Source organism: Pezoporus flaviventris, unplaced genomic scaffold, assembly GCF_033815535.1.
Source record: "Pezoporus flaviventris isolate CSIRO_AGI_PZ_B2104156 unplaced genomic scaffold, CSIRO_AGI_Pfla_v1 ptg000031l, whole genome shotgun sequence".
Classification (NCBI taxonomy): domain Eukaryota; kingdom Metazoa; phylum Chordata; class Aves; order Psittaciformes; family Psittacidae; genus Pezoporus; species Pezoporus flaviventris.
Window position 1 is genome coordinate 67,211,188 of NW_026892579.1, and position 18,650 is coordinate 67,229,837.

Sequence of the window (18,650 nt, forward strand, 5' to 3'; positions counted from 1 at the left end):
TGCCTTCCATAACTAAACCCTTTCTGTGACTGTGCATTTCAGGAGATCATGTAGGTAGATACTAGTGGGGTTCTGGCACTAGCTGGATAATAGAGCATTAATACAGTGTGAGTCTGACAGTCCCGACCTCCATTCAGGGTTATTGTCCCAGGCACAAAAGGAAGCTCTGCTTGGGACAATGAACAAGTTTTCCTTATTCCTTTCAAAGCTATTTTAGTTTAACTGTAGCCATTAACTAAGCATTTATACCATCAAACGAGAAAAGGTGGAAAAACCACAATTTTTCCTCAAAACCTTTTTCCTCTGTCTGCAAGGTATCTTCTGCTATGAAATCATACTTTGCTACTTAAAAGCTTTATAGTATTTCCACAGCTGTATTACGGTTAAAGCATACCTTTAGTCAGCAAAAAAAAAATCTTCAGACTTAATTTGTCAATAGACACATTTAATGTGTTAATAAACACATTTATCCCATTTCTGCATAGGGAAAGCCTTTCAAGCCAGGCCTCAGAAGAGCAGGTAAAGAACAAAGAACACAGGAACCTGTTGGGTTTCAACAGACAGGCAGGTGGTTGTTTTGAAGACACTGTGTTTGGTTTTGCAGCAAACTCATTTCCATCTGCTTTGATATGGTCCCTTTTCCTTCCTCCTAGATATAAATGAGTGTGAGACCACTAATGAATGCAGAGAGGATGAAATTTGCTGGAATTACCACGGAGGATTTCGTTGTTACCCAAGAAATCCTTGTCAAGAGCCCTATGTCCTCACATCTGAGAAGTAAGAGGAGACAATAGTCTTTTGTAGAATGATCCTCATCAGGCAACATGAGGAGACACATTAGAAAGCAAATACCAAGTGTCTGCAGCTATCAGTTTCATCCTTTTGTGTCTTCCAGCCGCTGTGTCTGCCCTGTATCAAACACCATTTGCCGGGAGCTGCCCTACTCTGTGGTGTACAAATACATGAGCATCCGCTCCGACCGAACGGTGCCCTCCGACATCTTCCAGATCCAGGCAACCACCATCTACCCTAATACCATTAACACATTCCGGATCAAGTCTGGGAATGAAAATGGAGAGTTTTACCTGAGAGTGAGTATTGGTAGGAGTAGGACCCTCAGCAGGGGATAAAAACCACTGGGTTATAACACCAAAAGTTGCGCTAGTGCCTGGCCTTTTGGCAAAGCCATCAAATGGCCCTGAAAGAGTATCACTGCATCCCAAAGTTGATCAAATTTTGGGTCTTCCTTTTCAAATGTGCTTGGTTTCCAAATTTTAAAAAGCCTTTTACTTTTCTACCTAAAAACGCTACATTGAGAATCAGCCTGCTTCTTTCAAATGAACACAATGCTAGTAATGATCATGAATATTTACCAACCTTGGGATACCCATGTCAAATTCAAATGAGGTACCTCCATGCTTTTCACTCTGAACCAACAGCCACACGTGTATTTAGCAGAGGATTATAGAAATATTCTGATTACAATAATCACAGAATCCCAGCCTGGTTTGGGTTGGAAGGGACCTTAAAGCTCACCCAGTTCCAACCCCTGCCACAGGCAGGGACCCCTTCCACTAGAGCAGCTTGCTCCAAGCCCCTGTGTCCAGCCTGCCCTTGAACACTGCCAGGGATGGGGCAGCCACAGCTTCTCTGGGCACCCTGTGCCAGCGCCTCAGCACCCTCACAGGGAAGAGCTTCTGCCTAAGAGCTCAGCTCAGTCTCCCCTTGGCCTGTCCCTACCTGCCCTTGTCCCAAGCCCCTCTCCAGGTTTCCTGCAGCCCCTTCAGGCACTGCAGCTGCTCTCAGGTCTCCCCTTCAGGAGCCTTCTCTTCTCCAGGCTGCCCCAGCCCAGCTCTCTCAGCCTGGCTCCAGAGCAGAGCTGCTCCAGCCCTCGCAGCATCTCCATGGCCTCCTCTGGCCTCACTCCAACAGCTCCACATCCCTCTTGTGCTGCTGCCCCAGAGCTGGGTCAGGACTGCAGGAAGGGGGGGGGGGGTTCTTCCCAGAGGGGAAAATCCCCTCCCTTAACCTGCTGCTCATGCTCTGGGGGTGCAGCTCAGCACATGGGGGCGGTTCTGGGCTGCAACAGTATTAACAATATAAAATATGCAATTTAAATGTCTCATTTCTCAAAAAAAAAGTAAGGAAATCAAGAGCAGCTTGGGATGAGGCACTGGTTTGTGGAGTGCTAAGTTCAGGGTAGCTTACAAGGGCTTTGTGTCCTGATTTACTCCAACCTTCACTTTCCCATAGTGCTGCAACTATTTCAGAAAACCACAAAAGTTCAAGTGACTGACGACAGCAGCATTTCCTGTTGGTATCATGCAGTCAAGCAGATCCACATGAATGAAAGTGTCCCTAACATCTGCTCTTTGAGCTTTTTTTGGGGGGAAGAAATCTGATTTTCTTGAACGCTTGTAATATTTGCAAATCCCTGGAAAATCCTTTTTGCTTCATATATGGGCTTTTCACTTAGTAGAAGAGAATCAGCATAAAAAGCTTCAACCAGAAATACATCATTGGAAGGTTTTTCTATTTTAACTCAAATCTGAAGATGGAGGGAATGATAGTAAATTTCAAAAGTATACCTAGAGATGGCATTGCCTATTTATGCCATGTTTCCCCAAGACAGGAATATGGAATTACTCACCGATATCTCACTTGTGGTATAACCTATAACCCAATGCTTTTCCATGGATGTACTACACATCAAGCCCTCATACCTACCCCCCCTTAAAAAAGAAGAAGATATCACCAGCTCTAGTTTTGGGTTAGATCTCAGTCTAGCCTTTAAACTGAGTGTCAGACTAACAATTCCAACCTTCTGTTGCCACCCAACAAGAAGTCACAGGCCTTAAATAAGGAAGCGTGTGTTTATTCCTGGCAAGGGACTCTGGTAAACAAAGGCTTACTTGGAAGTTATTGTTGTACAAAAACTTGGAGCTGGGTCTGGGATACAGCAGATGGACTGGATTCAGTTTGATACGTAGTAAGTGAAGGGAGAGATGGAGTTTACCCTTTTACTATCACCTGTAAATGATGAAGCCGTTTAACAGACTGGCAGCATGCCACAGACAAGGTCTGTCAGTGCTCCCTGGCAGCACTATCCCAAGCTGGGAAAAGAGCTTTGGAGCAGTACAAGATGGGGATGGCAACAGGCACACCGGTTGCAAGAATTCCCAGTGTTTACAAGAGGAGCATGACTTCTAGAGCGCAAGCATTGAGACAGGCTTAGTTTCTCTCCACTGAACAAGCTACATCCCTGTTAAAGACATTAGGTCTCTCTTGTTTTACTTATTCTCTCTCTGTTTTAAAAGCTGATAGATGGGGCTAAGAAATAAAGACCATCCTGGGATAGATTACCAATTCCCATGTCCTTGAGGAGAGTCAGCATAACCAGGAACAGATTTTGCAGTGCAGTTTATTCCTCTGAGCCCTGGTCAGGTAAAGCTTTCCCTGCAGCAAAGCCAGGTGTGAGATTAGTCATGGCTGTTTCAAAACGTTAAAAGAATACTTGCATTGTGTATCTCTGTGCTGAGACAGAGCATTTTTACAGTGTAGTAACACCCCAGCCCTCTCCTGATGCAACAGGGGACTCGTTTTAGGTTGGACTGAATTAAACTGAGTGGTTTTCTGTTGTTCTTTCAGCAAACAAGCGCCGTGAGTGCAATGCTTGTACTGGTGAAATCACTCTCAGGACCAAGAGAACACATTGTGGACCTGGAGATGTTAACAGTCAACAGCTTGAATTATCGTACCAGCTCGGTGTTAAGATTAACAATAATAGTGGGACCTTATGCATTTTAGTGGTTTTCAATAACCCTTCACTGGCACTTAAAGCAGCCAAAGAATATTCTCTTAAAGAAAGCACTTACTATTTTATTTATAGAGTTTGCTCTCTTGGTTTTATTTTCAAGATTTGTTTAGTAAGTTGATACCTGTAATCCACACATTACACCTGTAATTCAAAATTAGTAGATGTGTTCCATAGTATAACATGGGCATTGTCACTTTCTGTATAAAGATTTAAATCTTTTTTATTACCTTTCTTGGACTAGATACATACCCTGCTTTTGTATGAGACCTGTATGTTCATACTCTCCTGTAAAGCTTCACACCCCCTCCCTAGGCAAATAGGTCATGCAGTTAAAAGGTGATCTTCTGTGTTGTTCCGATTTTAAATTCTAATGCAGCTACACTGACAATCTCAACAAGAATAAATGACATAGTATGAATGATACACAAGGAATGGTTATCTGATAAGCTAAAATGTATTTCTTCTTTTTAACTACTTTGTAACAAAAGCTAACAGTCAATAAAAACCTCTTTCTGTAGACATTTATGTGCTATCACAGTTGGTTTTTCTAATCTGGTTTGGAGGCGAGATGGTAAGAAATGTTTGGCATTGGGTTTTTCTATGCAGATTGTGCTAACCATACCATGGAATAACATTCTGCTCCCTCCAAGATAAACAGACCATAGGAAGAAAACTCCAAGAAGGAAAGAAACTCCAAATGGAAAAATCACCGCACAAGGCACGTGTGTCTGTACTTTCTCCTGAGAACACTGTTGGTAGTTACTGGTTAGAGGGACACAGCGTTTGCAGACAGAAGTTAACATGCTACTTTCTCCAGCAATATTATGTTTTATACTAAGAATTGAGTGCATTTGCTTAGTAAGTTATATCATTGTCAGGCACTCGGTCCTATTTCTGCTCTTACAACTCAGATGTATCATGTACAGTGTTCATAAAGTTTATTTCTAATTCAAGAACTAATAACACCTTTTGTAATATGTCAAATCGTATTTCTTGTTTAAAAATGTACTAGTTATTCCTTTGATGTACAAAATTTTTAATAAAGATCTCTTACCATATTGAATTCAGTCTTTTTTCGTGGTAGTTTATAAGTACATTAGAGGGGTGAATTGGCAGCTACTGGGGAAGTCAGCAAAGACCCATTGAGTTCTCCAGAGTCAGAAGGACCCAGATGTTGGTCCACACAGTGTTAGTTCACGGAAGACTAAAAACACAATTCTGACGTAGAAGGACAAAGGCATTTCCTAGTGAGTTTTAGTTTTACTGACATTAAAAGAGGATAAATACACAACATTCACACATAGTTGCTGATTTACAGGAAGGAGCCTCTTTTCTATTTAAAATTCATTTTCTATAGAATTTATTTGTGAATAGCATCTGCATTAAACACAAAAACATGCATTATACACAAAAAAATCTGTGGGTGCAGACCCACAGTTTCAAACTGAGTATGTCAATCACCATCAGCGATTGCTTTCAAGAGATGTGCCCAAAGCAAAAAGCTTGGCTGGAGGACTTGGCACCCAGAAGTCCTGCAACAAGACAGCCAAGATTTGCTCCAGTGTATAACTTAGAACAGGCCACAAAGGCTCTGGTTTAGGGTGACACATCCCCCACGCTCAGACAAATTGCAGAGCAGGACCCCATTATCCAATGATTATTCCTTCAGGCACTCATTTGTGGCTTTAAACAAATACGTCTTCTGCCAGAAGGGACAGAGCACATGGGTGTAACAAGCCAAAAAACCAGTGCTGGCTCTGGGTCACATTTGCTTTGCCTGGGGCCCCGGAGCTGTGGGGTGAGACCCCAGGTAGCCTTCACCCCCTTGGCAAAGAGAAGCTCAGCAATGCAAACCCAGTTGCTTTGTAGAGGGATTTAACTGGCATTTTCCATGGTGAAAATTCTGTGATACGGAGAATTTGGCTTGTAGGAAGCTCCTTCCTCTCCCCAGAGGGATTCCTCCCCATTCATCATCGTTACAAATCTGCTCAGTTTGAAAGGCAACTCCTCACCCCGCACATGTACTAAGCAAAATGCCTCCAACCTCCTCCTCCCTGCAGTTCTTGTGGCAAGCAGGGAGGCTGTCAACTAACATTTTCTCCCCATGTAATCTGTCCTCACAGAGGAGCAGTGCCTCAAGCATCCCCTTCACTCCCCAGCATCAGCACTCTTCTTTTACACCGACGTTCAATTCCCCAAACTGTGTCATTCAGCTTCTCCCATTCCAAGAAACTATCAATTTTGTTGTTTCTATTTAAAATGGGCAATTTTCTCTTGATAGGCACCTGGTGGCTTTGCCTCCTTCAGTCCTGGGACCTGCAGAGCACCAGGATGGTCCCTGTAGCGAACTAAGCAGCCACAAATCATCCCCAAGCTGCCAGACTCTGCCTTAAGGAGTTCATGCTTTTGTTCTACGTTCATGCTTTGCCAGTATTTATACCAATTACATCACCAGCACTTTTAAATCTGTGCTTAACTGACAATCACCCAAAATTGATCATTCTATATATATAAAAAAATATCTATATACTTCTCAAACAGCATGAACAGCAGAGGTATTGTAGCTTGTACATGTGCCCAAGCCATATTCCGCTCACTGATTCCTCCACATCTCATCGTGCTCATAGACTTGGCTTAACCCATTCTGCTTTCACACATTGTCCTGCCAAGCACCTCTCTCGCTATCTGTTTGCAATATTCATGTCTATATAAGACCACTTACAGCCCAAAACAGCCAAATCAGAGCTTTTGTCACACAGCTCAGGAGCACAGATCCAGCCACTTGCCACTATGGTGCTGTGGGTTGGTAGAGACCTAAAGGCAGTTGCTGGGTGTGGGCACCACTCTCTGCACATGCCTTTAAATCATGGTGCTCTTATGGAAGCGGGGAGCTGAAATAACAGCAGCCCCTCCAAAGCAAAACACAAGCAGGCAAGCAGAGCAAGCCAGGCACTGCAGCACAAGTTGGAAGGGGGTGCCTGGTATTGTTTTGGATAGGGGTGCGGTACATGATCCAGTAAGAGTGTCCAAGAGAATCCCATAATAGCAATGAGAAGATGGTTCAGAGCCCGAACAAGGAGCTTTTGTACATCACACCCTGCCAGAAAACCTGCATGTTGTTCGGAGGAAAACCCACAGGTTCATCCCATTCTCCAGGAAAGCAGGACTTGATGTTCCTTGCAAAGGATATTGAGCTGCAGCAAACATGCAACATGAGTTTGAATAGCTCCTTGGGTTAAAAGGGACACTGCAACACCAAGAAATCATATGAGAGCAAAGTGTTTCACTGTATCCTACTGGCATGACCATCATCGATAAGACACTCCAGGAAAGATTCCCATATAAATCTCTGTCACTGCTGGAGCAGAATCTAAACTAGGCTCACATGCAAAGTTTAGTATCTTCTGAGAAATAAAAAACAGGGAGAAAAAAAAAAAAAAGAAGTAAAAATAAAAATAGGACTTTGAGTAAACAGAACTTAAGGAAATAGAAATGCACTTCCCCGAGACCACCTGAACAGAGTGCAGTGGGATTATTTTGTTTGGAAGGCTCACAAATGCAAGTTTATTGTTGAATCCCGTTTCCATGGCTGCAAAGAGTTGCTTGTGTTTTGAATGATCATCCGTGTTTCTAACTTTATAACTCTCCTATTAAAATATAGAACAGCTGCTGCCCCACTCAGCTGTTCGGCACATGGAGCCCACCAGGGACAAAGCCCACTGTTAACAGGGAGAATGATTCTTAACGCCCTCACATTTCTAAACCTCACCATCATCCCAGAGAAATGGCACATTTCCACACTTCCCAGCTGGGGGAACACCTGCGTAATGCACAACTGAACTGTGCTGCATCTGGTACCAAACCCAGTTTGATTTCATCTGGCCAGCAGAAAAAGTTATCAGCCCCAGCAAACAGAAACAGGGCAGAGGGAGCTGTGTTTCATATCTAGGGAAAAGCAGATGTGTAGTTAAGATGTTTATACTGCAAACATTTCTGTATATATTAGGAGGAAAGAGAGCTGTTTAATAAAACAGAGTTGGTTTACAGTTGCCAAAGCAAATTTGAAGGACAGTACAACAGCTTTTGTCATTTCTGCATGGGAAAAAAATACAGCCTGCCTTTACACTGACATAGAGCATGTACATTGGACAAGTAATTCTATTTTTTCTCAAGTAAAAGGTTTTCTTAACTCTTTTTAAAGCCTCCCATTTACTGTGTGTACTTGCTCAGCAGAAAATGCTGCAAACATTGTGTCACAACAACATGACAAAGTATTATTAAAGGCTTCCCCCCATTTATTCTCTGGTATCTCAGCAAACACCTTGCTACTGAATAAAGGGCTGTGTGGCCAAGGCCCAGCAATGCTTCCTGGAGATCACAATACTGGACTTAGGTGAGCTCCAGGTTTCTAAGAATCATGGAATGGTTTAGGTTGGAAGGGACCTTAAAGCTCATCCAGCCCCAACCCCTGCCATGGGCAGGGACACCTTCCACTAGAGCAGCTTGCTCCAAGCCCCTGTGTCCAACCTGGCCTTGAACGCTGCCAGGGATGGGGCAGCCACAGCTTCTCTGGGTACCCTGTGCCAGCGCCTCAGCACCCTCACAGGGAAGAGCTTCTGCCTAAGAGCTCAGCTCAGTCTCCCCTCTGCCAGGTTCAAGCCATTCCCCTTGGCCTGTCCCTCCATCCCTTGTCCCAAGCCCCTCTCCAGGTTTCCTGCAGCCCCTTCAGGCACTGGAGCTGCTCTCAGGTCTCCCCTTCAGGAGCCTTCTCTTCTCCAGGCTGCCCCAGCCCAGCTCTCTCAGCCTGGCTCCAGAGCAGAGCTGCTCCAGCCCTCGCAGCATCTCCATGGCCTCCTCTAGACTCACTCAAGCAGGTCCAGGTTTGGTTTGTAACCAGTCACACAGTCCCAGTTTGTGCTGTTTCTGCTCTTGCTTGAGAGAGACTATTTCACTTCTGATCCAGAATCCCAGCAGCCCCAGAAGCTACGTCTGTGCTCTGCATCCCTGCTCCCTCCCAGAAACACATCTGGATAATTAATATTTTTAATTTTCATATTTCTAACATTTCTCAGTCACTACACGCTATGTATATACCCAAACAGGGGAAACATTGCTCCTAACATGCTTCAGATCAGATCTTTGACAGAAAAAGGTGCAGCCCTCCAAGACTTCAGCAGCTCCTGCCCTGCAAACACACACTCGGGCTCACTCATTGCACAGCTTTAATGAAATACCTATTTGTTTTCTCCCCACCCCACCCCAGAAGATACCCCCTAAAGCCTCTGCAGTTCTGGTCTATAAGCTCACTGTGCAAAGGCATGTTCCATTCCCATACACTCAACACAAGCATACAGAGAGGCTCTCACATTAAGCAGCCTGCCAGCTGGGGTGACAAAAGTAACATATTTATACTGTTCAACTCTCAAACCACAACTACGAAAAGCCACAGAGGCACCTCAAGGTCCAAACCCTGCCGATGCCACTCCAGAGACATCTGAACCTGCGACTGCCTCCTCTTGAGGGTCACGTTTTCTTCTTGCACTTGGAGTGTTTCTGGAGTATCTATGTGCAATATATAGGAATGTTTCCTATACAGAATATATACAACAAACACCCAAGTGGGAAGTCAAAAGAGCGGAATTCTTTCAGGCGGCATGGAAACTAGGAAAACAAACAGATTTGGGAAGCTTGGAGCACGGGCTGCAGAGGGGGAAGCCAACATACCAAAACAGCAGGGTAAAAGGCATTATTAAAATCAATAAGTCATCCTCGGAGAAGCCGAGGTTGTATACGAATGAGGAAAATAGAAATGTTCTTGAGATCTGGAAGGTCACACGTAAAAGCAAACAAGGGAGGCCAAAAGGAGCGACTTGCAAATGCCTGGACCAGCAAATCAAACCTCCTCCAACCACAGCAGAAGCAACCTCCCTGGAGGCTGGTGAGGCCAAGGAGTGAGCCACACATCACAGGAACGGGCAAAAAGGTTAATGCCATGGCAGGAAAACGAAATGAAGCTTTCTATCATGTTCCTGGAGGAGGAATTTGGCAATACCACTATGCCAGAGCAACATACCAAAGGACCTGCCTCCAAGTAAGAAGTGGATAGAAGAGGGGGAACAGCAGATTTTACTAATGATATCCAGTTATTCAGGTAAAGATGAGCATCCTCTGCCTTTATATGCTCTGAATATTGAGCAAAAAGTGCCAAATAAAACCAAAGCGGATAAATGCAAAGTAATGAACGTAGGGGGGAAGTTATCCCAGCTTTATTTGAACAGCAAAAGCCTCTGGATTGACCAGCACCTCTTGGAATAGTATCAAAGTCATGACAGACCATTCAAAGGAAACCACAGCTCCAGAAAGCTATTTCAGCATCAGGAATAACTGGGATGTAGCAGGGAATGAAGTTGAACATTTACAGAGTCATACAAATCCACTACATCTTAAGCACAGCATGCAGTTTGGGTCCCATTTCCTCAGCCCCTTCTTAGGGCAGGATGTTGGGGATGACAAATCTCAGATCAGCCTGAAAAAGAACTGAACGAATTCAGATCCATTAAATGTGTGGCTGTCCTGAGCAGCAGCTCTTCCTCTGGCACCTGCAGGCACAGGGGAAGCATTTTGATGCTACATCCATCATTTGCATTAGTAATGTTCTTGTGTGGTTGGTGTATTCAGCCCATGGTGACCAACCATCGCACCCAGCACAGAGGTGGCCATAAAGCCACTAAAGCAAACTGAGCAGCAAATGTTTACAGCAGAAATCAACTTCAAGGGAAGAAAACTTAATTTCTGCCCAGTTTAAAGGCACTGCCTGGGGGAAGGAACCAGATCATTGCTAACAGTGGTGTTTCCAGGAAAGCCATTTCTGGACACACCTATTAGACATCAATTGACCCTTGAAGTGATTTGAAGTCTGAGGCTGAAGTTGTGTTTGCTGCTTTCTCCTCCCCAGTGAACCAGTTTCCAGTCAATTCTGCAATGCACGGGCAGCCTAAAGACTACTCCCAATACTGAGTAGGGCTGTTTTGCTTCACGAGAGCTTTGAACACAGGCAGAGATGGGAAGGCAGTGGAAAACATGAAGCAACATGCTGCAAGGCCAGTGATTTTGTACTAGAAACCAAATCACAAGAATCAAAACAGCAACATGAAACTTCAATGGGGTCAGAAGATTTCTGCCTTTGCCGAAGAGGGAAAACACAAATTATGCAGTGAATATCTCCAATAAAGTGCTAAAATTTCATGGACAATCAAGCAGTAATTTCTTCTAATGTATCACAAAAGGCCACAGCTTCTTCTGTTCTCTGCAAACATGGAGCAGATCAAGCTGACATATGCTCATGTCCTATGAGCCAGGCCTGTGCATCACTGTCCCCACTAGTGCTGGGAAATAGACAGAAACCACACTGAAACCTTTGCAAAAGCATCACATTTTGAGAGCTCACTCTGTCTCTAGGCAAACTGGCTCCGGTTCAGCTTCCCACTTCCATCTGGAAGCTTCCCCCCTCTCCCACAACCCTTTTTCCCCTTGATATAGATAGAGGCATCACTGGTGTTAAAATTCCCACCATACAGGTTTGAAGCTGCTCAGTTCCATCACAAGTAGATGTTTTCAGGAATACGTTTCCTTGCTCAGTTTAAGAATCTCTTCCCTCCCCCCCCCCCCATTTGTGGAGTGGGCAGAAATTAAGAGGCCACAGTAACATTTGTGAAGCTTCAACACATGCTTTGCATAAAAGGCTGCTTGCATACAAGCGTAAAGAAAAGCTTCATTCACATCATGGCCATCAAGGTTGAAATTAAAGCTCCCCTAAAAGATCATGCACACATACACATTACAGATGTATGATACATACATGCAGTGCTGATACGTAAAGAAACAAGGATCCAGCCAGTACCAACATCCTGCTTAAATCCACCTGCCTGTGAGGTACCAACATAACCACGTCTATAAGCTGGCAGCTTGTTGGCACAGCCTTCTCCTATCCGATTCAGCAGCTAAGTCACTATTCACCTTGACATCATTTGATGCTTGTACCTAGGCCAAAATCCCTAAACCAGGTTATTGTCAATGTTAAGTCCAGTAGCTTGGTGTGTATTTCTCTTCCTCTGCTGTGGGAGATGGCATCAGTTCTAATCAGCTTAGGGAAATCACACCATACACATGTATCATTTCCAGATTCTGGTTTTAAGTTCTATGTAACTCTATTATTGAGTTCCCAAGATATTCAGCCTGAGCACCAAGTGCTCAAGGCACATTTTGGAGGGGCTGGGACACCCTGGACCCACTCTCGCCCATCTTTACCTTGCCTCTTCCATAGGCTTTGAGCACCATCCCGACACATTTGCCTGCAGCCTTTTCTACCTGAATCCAACCCTTCCACTGCTGTGACAGTGTTGCAGGGATATTTTCCTTCTCTGGATGGTCACATATTTCTCCACCTTTGGGCTTACCCAAATTTGCACACACTCAGGCACTTGAGGTCAAGGCTTTTGCTCGGATTGCTCTTGACCACCACCGTCCGAGCTGAAACCACTGTGCTGGGTGGAAATACTACCTAGATGTTTAGAAAGATTAGCCTGACTCTGAAAATGAGACAGTGCTTTCAAGCAGTGTAGGATATGTGGTGACAGGGGGGTGCTTTCTCACACCGCAGGCCCCCATATCCCCCTGCTCAGCTATGCAACCTGGGCTATTTCAACAGCTGTCCTCAGCAGATGCTTCCTGAGGTTGCCTGGAGTCTCAAAAAGGATGTAAAATATTTGTAGTAATTCCCTGAACAAACCCAAGAGGCTTCCTCGAAGCAGAGTCCTCAGTTCTGTTGACTTGTGTTTTTAAAAGGTAATATAAATTCCACTTACGCTGGTTTGTTTTGATGTTGAAAATTGGTCTCCATAGACATGGTTGAAATCATGCCCTGAAGCGCTGAGGCCGAAGCCAACAACCACACAGGCCTTCGCCAGGACAGAGCTGAGGAGGCTTTAAAGGTGCAAATGCCATCCTTGCCTGTCACAGCAGGACTGGGAGGGTGCAGGGGAGACCAGGCAGGGACAGGGTGCCCCACCACAGGGGGAAAAGCCACAGTGGTGGCCAGGCAGACACTGGGAGAAGTCTATAAGGATCCCCTCTATGTTATCCCCCAACCCAAAGCCTCATCTCACTACTCGCATATTTCCTTCAGAAGGGGGCAAAAAGCCCTAGAGAGCCCATAGAAAGACTAAAAACTATATTTGTATTTATGTCACATATATATGTATATATGTGCCATATCCCTGCAGAAGCTCCCTCTTCTAGGGACCATGGTGGTGCTTGCCAAGCAGAAACAGCAATAAAAAGAAATAAGGGTGAGACAAGCAGGGGGAATATATGGAGAAAGGACAAGTCGAGGGTTTTATATGGAAACTTATATCAAGGGTAACATTCCTGTCTAACACAAGCATTTTAATACTTCCGAATGCAAGCCTCAAGCCAAAATCCAGTGAGGTCTGATGTTACGATAGTGTTTAAGTTCAGGGATGCTGAACGTTTTGCAAGAGCTACAGGTTTTCTCAGTGCCAAAACCCATCCAGAAGAACAACAAAAAAGCTTTTAATTCTCCCCCAAATAACCCCACTGCAATGTCCCAGCATGAAGCAGTCACAAAGCAGAAATGAGTCCTGAGGCACCAAACCGCCCAAGTTGATGTGAATATTGGGATGCGCAGACCACTGCAAAACCTGCCTGCCCCATCCTGATCCCAGGGGAGTGAAAATAGAGACAAAAAGCAATAACCTATATTTGAGACAAAAAGCAAGGAATAACTTGTATTTGAGAAAAAGTATTACTTTTATTAGACTCTTTTCTTCCCTCTTCTAGCTCTAAGGCTGCTGCTGCCTGCTTCCACCACCCCAGGGGCACTGCTACAGCCTCCCTGGCACCTCAAAGCGCAGGGAGGAAGCAGCCATCGAGGATTTTCTCTGAAAGCCCAGTTCAGTGGTGAACAAAGCTCAGGATTACCCTGCTGAGGGCAATATCAGGCTGAGCTCAAACCAGAAGCCACATTCCCCAGGTCAGCAACGCAGCGAGCGTGAGCTCACGCGAGCGATAAACTGTTGGGAACAGCTTGTCCCAGAGACGCTGCTGCTCCTTGCTGCTGCCAAGGCCCATTTCTGCTTGGTTTACGTACCATGCCAATTCCTCCCAAATAAGATTAAGCTGCCTTGAGGCAATTTCAACTTACACAGCTGATATTTGGAGCATTTTCTCTGTTCTGCAGCTCTGGCGGCACAGTCCGTGTGCTGCCGCTTCCCCTCTTCACCTCGTGTCACCCTTGCAAAGGCATTAGGTCCCATTTAAGAGCTCACACACCTTTTGATTAGTCCCTTTTGGGGCTTTGAAACATCAAAAGTAATTCAAGGGATTCAAGAAAATAATATTTCACTGAAGAGCAGAACTGAGCCATCAGTACCATACAACTCTGCAGGGGCATCAAAGGGATAGCAAAGTAGAGGACCTCTTCGCTTAGATATGGCCAAACTAATGAACAGCTCCCCTTTACGAGACTGTTCTGGGTTCATTAAATCCCATTAGGTTATTACAAGGTTATAATACATCTTAGAAACAAACAAATGAGCTTCTAAGCGTAAAAAGCCTCATTTCAAGACCATCCTGGGTGGCTTCAAGTTAAAAAGGCAGATACCAAATGAAAAGAAAAACTCAATAATCCAGAAAGTCTCCAGATTCCTTATTTGTTTACTTATGTGACTGCACATGAATAATTCCAGCCTAGCACAGGCCTGTTTGGGTGCCAGATCTTGTTTGTAAGTCTGCTCAGTGAAAGGCAAAGGTACAGTTGAACTTGGACTCTATGCAAGTACCAGCCAGCCATTCGCTTCCATTGCTAACCAATTCTTCTGAAATTGGATTAGATGTAAAGCTCGATCCCTGTAGTTGTTGCTGGTTATTGCTGTGAGGAAGAGAGTTATTTATACACAACTGCTTGGGCTCAAATCACAAATACAACTGCATTTTCTGGCCAGAACAGTAACTCTATTTGATGGAGATGTGTTTTTCTGCATTAAATCCAGGTTCTATACTCACCAAGAAGATAGAAGATCTAAAGGGACATTTGTGTGCACAGTGACCACGAGCATCGTGATTCAACTCAACAAAACACCAAGAAACTGGGCAGGTGCATCTCCAAAGCCAATGGTTAAGCCATTCAGATGAAGCATAGTTGTATAACAAAGTAAGTTACAAACAAGACTATGGAAAAACTGAGGAAAGAAACTTCCAAAGGGTTTGGCATCATTATTCTTAGTATTCTTAGCTGAATGCATTTTGCTTCAGTTCCAGTGTAGTCAGATATTCAAATACAACTTGAACACCATCTGTTTGCCATGATCCAGAGACAACAAAGGTTGGAGAGCACAAATCACGAAGATGGCAACAGCTACACACAGTTTTTGCCTATACAATCAGTTTGTACCAGACCAGGTCCAGGATCCACAAGAAAGGCTGTTGTCTACCTGTAACACTGGAAGAGTTTCCTCTAAAAGCAGACACATTTATAACAGAATCAGCACTAGGTTGGTGCAAAGAATAGATTCACAAGGAAAAACATTTACAAGAATATCAACGTTATCAATTCCTCCATGTGAAGAGTCCATGCTCAGGTCTCTGGACCAGCACAGCAGAAAGCACTGGATTTACAGCAACTGGTGAGGAATAGCTTGCAAGACATCTGCATGTGAACCTGTGCTACAGAGATCATTAGTTTACTCAATAACATCTCCAGTGTCTTCACTACAAAGTAAGAGTGCTGTTTCCTGCATTTGTGAAGCTCTCAGGCCTCAAGATACCTGCTGAAGTTCTTTTGGAAGGTTGGCAAACCAAGAACATTAAAACTCTGTATTCAGGAACTAAACTTCAGTAAATCAACTGAATACAACAGCCAATAAAAGCAAGAAAATCTAAAGCAAACTCTATTGCAATAACCAATTTTAATGTTGTTAATATGGCAAAGCTCATCGCAACAAATCACAACTGAAACTTTCCTCCACAGTATTATTTAGGGCAGGTTTTGCTCCACCTAACTCGGACAATGGGAACAAGGTGCATGTTTTCATGGAGTATAGGCAAATTTGCAGGGAACAGGAGGCTGAGGCAGTGTATCCATAAATCAGCTCAATCTGGAGGCACAGTTGTGGTCTCACAAGCATTTGTGCTCCTAATTTTGTAGCCAAGACTTGCACATTTCCCTGAATGAGAATAATTCTACACAAGGCTTTGCTCAGCATTGAGACCAAAGCCTACGCCAGCCCAAACCAGCACAACCAGGCACATAGGGTGCCCCATCCCATCCTTCTGCCATCAGCAACATAGTCAGGGAACACAGAGATGGACACCCAACAGCCTCCTCAGGCATTTTGGGATTGCAGTATGTGTCCTGCTGACCTGATTGCAGTATGTGTCCTGCAGGCTAGGAGGTGCTATCACCAGCTGCCTGGTCACGGAAGAGAAATTCCCTCCAGGAAGCATTAACTAGCACCCAGGAAGAGGCAGGTACTGAACACAGACCCCAAAATGTACCTTTAACAGTATTTTACTGCAGTCCTCAAAAGCATAATCCCTCCTGCATGTAAGCAAGGCACAGGAGCCACTGGTGATCCGGGCCAGCCCTGGCCAGGGATCCCATTGCAGAGGCCAACAATCCCCAAACCTTGCAGACTCAGCCAAGAAATTCAGTTTTGTTCCAGCTCAGCCACTCAGGGTGAGATGCTCACAACCTCATGGAGGCTTTAAACCCTTCCCCAGGGGTGAGAACTCAGCCCTAGCCCCAAAACTGTGTGGCATGGCAAGCCAAACTCCTTCACAGAGCGCAAAGCAGAGGCAAGAGAGGATTCTTTTCACCCTTAGGGGCTGCAAGTTCACTGGTGCCCATCAGCATCTTACACTGTACCACTGTTCTATGTAGAAACTGCCGTGCAAGTACAACTGGCCACATGCTACTGCCAGGCAGGCATCAGCTTCAGTATGGTATGCAGAAAGTGAAATAGCTCAAAAGAAGAGATTAAACTCAAGCACTAAAATGCTGATTCTGGTGCATTTGAGAAACATTTTGCAGCCGTGCAGTTAAAGCCTCTAACACAACACACACCCACAAAGGCAACATCAGAGATACCCTGGTGGGGTTTTTAACATCTCCTTCTGCACACTTGGCCACAAAACCCAAAGCTTCAGGGTCACTGCCACAGGGAAGCTAACATGCGCGTGAGTGATGGGAGTGGGTTACAGCAACAGCCAGGAGATAGGTCTACATGGCATGAGCTTTTGATACAGCAGACTAGAGGTTTTATTAGCAGACTTGTACAGCTAGTCCTGTCAAAAATACAAGTATCAGCCCAAAGCAGGTTCAGAAAGAAAATACAAGAGATTTCCAGATGACAGCTTGTTTGTCGATCACGGCAGGGGCAGAATTACATCTGTGTGAGGATTTGGCAAGTAGAAACTACCCAACAACTGCTTGGAATTGGAAAAAAATATATCATTGAGAAGATTAAGTAAACAAGAGTACATAGCTAACATGATACACCAGGTATTGCTGCCCTGAGTTTGTGTGTTTATACTTGCCTGGACGCCCACAATCATTTTAATATCTTGAAAACAGCAGTAACAATTAAAAAGCATTTAATAATAGGTGTGTTTTTCAGAAGTGGAGTGTAATCTCGCAAGCCAAAGACAGTGATATAGATCACCTGCCCTAGGAATAATATGTTGAGAGTTGTTAATAAAGAGCAGTCCAGTGACACAGAGTTAAAAATCAGAGCGTAGCACTGAGAAGCTCCGGCCTTTCCTTTAGATGCTCTTTACACCCACTACACAAAGACTTACAAACAACTTACAAAGGTTAAATTGGGAGTTTAGGATGCTTTTAGGACAAGGCAACACCTAAAATAAAGCTCACAGCCAAACACACAGTATGAAGTTAAAGGAGATAAACCAAAGGCTGAAGTGGAATCACTGGAGTGTTATCAGCTGTGGAGCAGATGCCACCACGAGCTGAAGTATTCCCTCTGTCTCTACTGCTTTGACTTCTACAGCTGCTACTACCCTATCAAAATGTTATATGCTGTTCTACACATTTCAGGTCCTAAAACACGTTAACTATACTTAGTTTTAAATGGCAGATATCCTTATAACTATTAACATCATCACTATTCTACTACTAACAACACTGGTATTTTTCAAGCTAGTTGCAACTTGTGTTAGTAACCATATTAATTCCTTTACCAACCTTGCTTTCAACAGCACAGAAACGTGCAAGTATAACTACAGTAAGTGTTGATGGGATTTATAACTGGGTCCTGACTATAAATCATGCTTTTTATCAGCCTTAGAAACTTTTTATTGCTTTTTTCATCCTTCATTTTAAAGCAGGGCCTATACCAAGGTGTAGCTCTTACTATGTGCCCCGAAAGATAAAAGATATTATGTCTCCTAAGCAAAAGTAAAAATGAAAGTAAGTATTTAGGGATTCCAAGGAGTCATTTTGAAAAAATAAGTGTATTTTGAGGCTATATTTGTGTTCATGGTAGAATTGGAAAGCTCAGTACAAAAGGCTTGACCGGCCCCACTGAAATCAATGACATTTGTCACAGCAGAGGATGGAGCCAATGCACTGGAAATAGATCAAGGGCATGGCACGGGCTGACAAAGTGCTCCATCATTAGCTCTTAATTTAAGCTTAAACCTCCTTTATAAGGTGAGTGGGTGAGAACAGCAAACAAACCCCATATCAATCACTACATCCCCACAGTTCTCAACTCCTATTTATAGTTTGACTTTGAAA

The 18,650-nt window shown here is 44.1% G+C and overlaps 1 protein-coding gene and 1 long non-coding RNA gene across 2 annotated transcripts in view; one reads left to right on the top strand and one right to left on the bottom strand.

Annotated features, from left to right (window-relative positions):
• The window catches only part of EFEMP1 (EGF containing fibulin extracellular matrix protein 1), a 51,583-nt gene extending 46,703 nt beyond the window's left edge, over positions 1–4,880 (top strand). Inside the window, exons 9-11 of the mRNA XM_061461653.1 lie at positions 654–777; positions 896–1,091; positions 3,649–4,880. Of these exons, the coding sequence (XP_061317637.1) occupies positions 654–777; positions 896–1,091; positions 3,649–3,807 (479 nt within the window). The 3' untranslated portion in view covers positions 3,808–4,880. The remainder of the gene's footprint in view (positions 1–653; positions 778–895; positions 1,092–3,648) is intronic.
• Positions 1–18,650, bottom strand: part of LOC133273337 (uncharacterized) — a 129,882-nt gene that overhangs the window by 105,978 nt on the left and 5,254 nt on the right. The window lies entirely within an intron of this gene.